At 42.8% G+C, this 1,498-nt stretch overlaps 1 protein-coding gene across 1 annotated transcript in view; it reads right to left on the bottom strand.

Moving 5' to 3' along the window:
- Nucleotides 1–1,498, bottom strand: part of ZNF652 (zinc finger protein 652) — a 30,815-nt gene that overhangs the window by 19,795 nt on the left and 9,522 nt on the right. The window contains exon 3 of the mRNA XM_011999305.1: nt 522–669. Within this exon, the coding sequence (XP_011854695.1) occupies nt 522–669 (148 nt within the window). The remainder of the gene's footprint in view (nt 1–521; nt 670–1,498) is intronic.

Below are 1,498 nucleotides of genomic sequence, written 5' to 3'. Positions count from 1 at the left end.
TTTTCTGAGATGGAGTCTTGCTCTGTCGCACAGGCCAGAGTGCAGTGGTGCGATCTTGGCTTGCTGCAACCTCCGCCCCCCGGATTCAAGTGATTATCCTGCCTCAGCCTCCCGAGTAGCTGGGATTACAGGCATGCGCCACCACACCCAGCTAATTTTTGTATTTTTAGTAGAGACAGGGTTTCACCATGTTGGCTAGACTGGTTTCAAACTCCTGACTTCATGTGATTTGCCTGCCTCAGCCTCCCAAAGTGCTGGGATTACAGGCGCAAGCCACCACACCAGGCCTTTGTGAGGCTATAAGAGTAATATCTGAAGAGAAAAATAATGTTGAAAAGAAATCTGGGTGTGGAAGACTATACCATCCAATTTGGTGATACTTACTGAAGACATATTGCATTCAGTTTCAACAGGTCAAAACTGATTAGGGCAATTCCTCACATTCTGCCCAACCCAAGGCATAAAGTACACAGAAGAGCAAGGGAAAATTATAGGTATGAGAGAAAAGCAGAAAAACTTACCAACCATGTGTTTCCGCACATGAGCCATGGTATAGAATTTCTTCTCACAAATTTCACAGGAAAATTTCTTTTCTGCATATCCATGGACGATCTTGATATGCTCATGAAGGGACCAGAGTTTCTTGAACGATTTGTTACAGGAAACACACTGAGCAGGATAAACAGAAATAATATTTATAGGGGCTTACAGAATGCCATACCAGCCTACTGGCAGATGAAACGGATGTGCTTCAGGTTCATGGCACAAGGCCAGAATCCAGATAAATGCTATTCTTCCACAGAGCCCAGATTCCAACACCAACATCTGTATGTTCTCTTTTTCTAAGATGCATCTTTTAGACACTCTTTGGGAGTATGAAAACAATGGCAAAAACTAAGACAAAAAGTGGAAAGTTCCACTAACATCAAGCAATGTTCAAGTGATTCTCCTGCCTCAGCCTCCCAAGTAGCCAGGATTACAGGTGGGCACCACCACGCCCAGCTAATTTTTTTGTATTTTTAGTAGAGACGGGGTTTCATCGTGTTGCCAGGGTGATCTCGATCTTCTGACCTCGTGATCCATCTGCCTCGGCCTCCCAAAGTACTGGGATTATAGGCATGAGTCACCACGCCCAGCCAAGCTTTTTTATTTTTAAACAGAAGTTGCAAGAGATTCAAGTTTTAAAAATATATGTATTAAGCAAATGTGGCTGCCTCCTCCACATTAGTTAGTAAGGGTTTACCAGAGAATATATACTAATTTTAAATTAGTATAATAAAGACAAGATGAAACAAAATACATATTAGTGGTATAGGTATTATAGGTATGTAGAAATATAAAAATGTTCTTACGCCTTAGAAAATGCATTTGGAGCCAGGCGCAGTGGCTCATGCCTGTAATCCCAGCACTTTGGGAGGTCAAGGCGGGTGGATCACCTGAGGTCAGGAATTTGAGACCAGCCTGGCCAACATGGAGAAACCCCATCTCTACTAAAAAT

The sequence above is a fragment of the Mandrillus leucophaeus genome, unplaced genomic scaffold (genome assembly GCF_000951045.1).
Source record: "Mandrillus leucophaeus isolate KB7577 unplaced genomic scaffold, Mleu.le_1.0 Scaffold59, whole genome shotgun sequence".
Classification (NCBI taxonomy): domain Eukaryota; kingdom Metazoa; phylum Chordata; class Mammalia; order Primates; family Cercopithecidae; genus Mandrillus; species Mandrillus leucophaeus.
The sequence above is the reverse complement of the archived record's forward strand: the minus strand, read 5'-3'. Positions and strand labels throughout refer to the sequence as shown.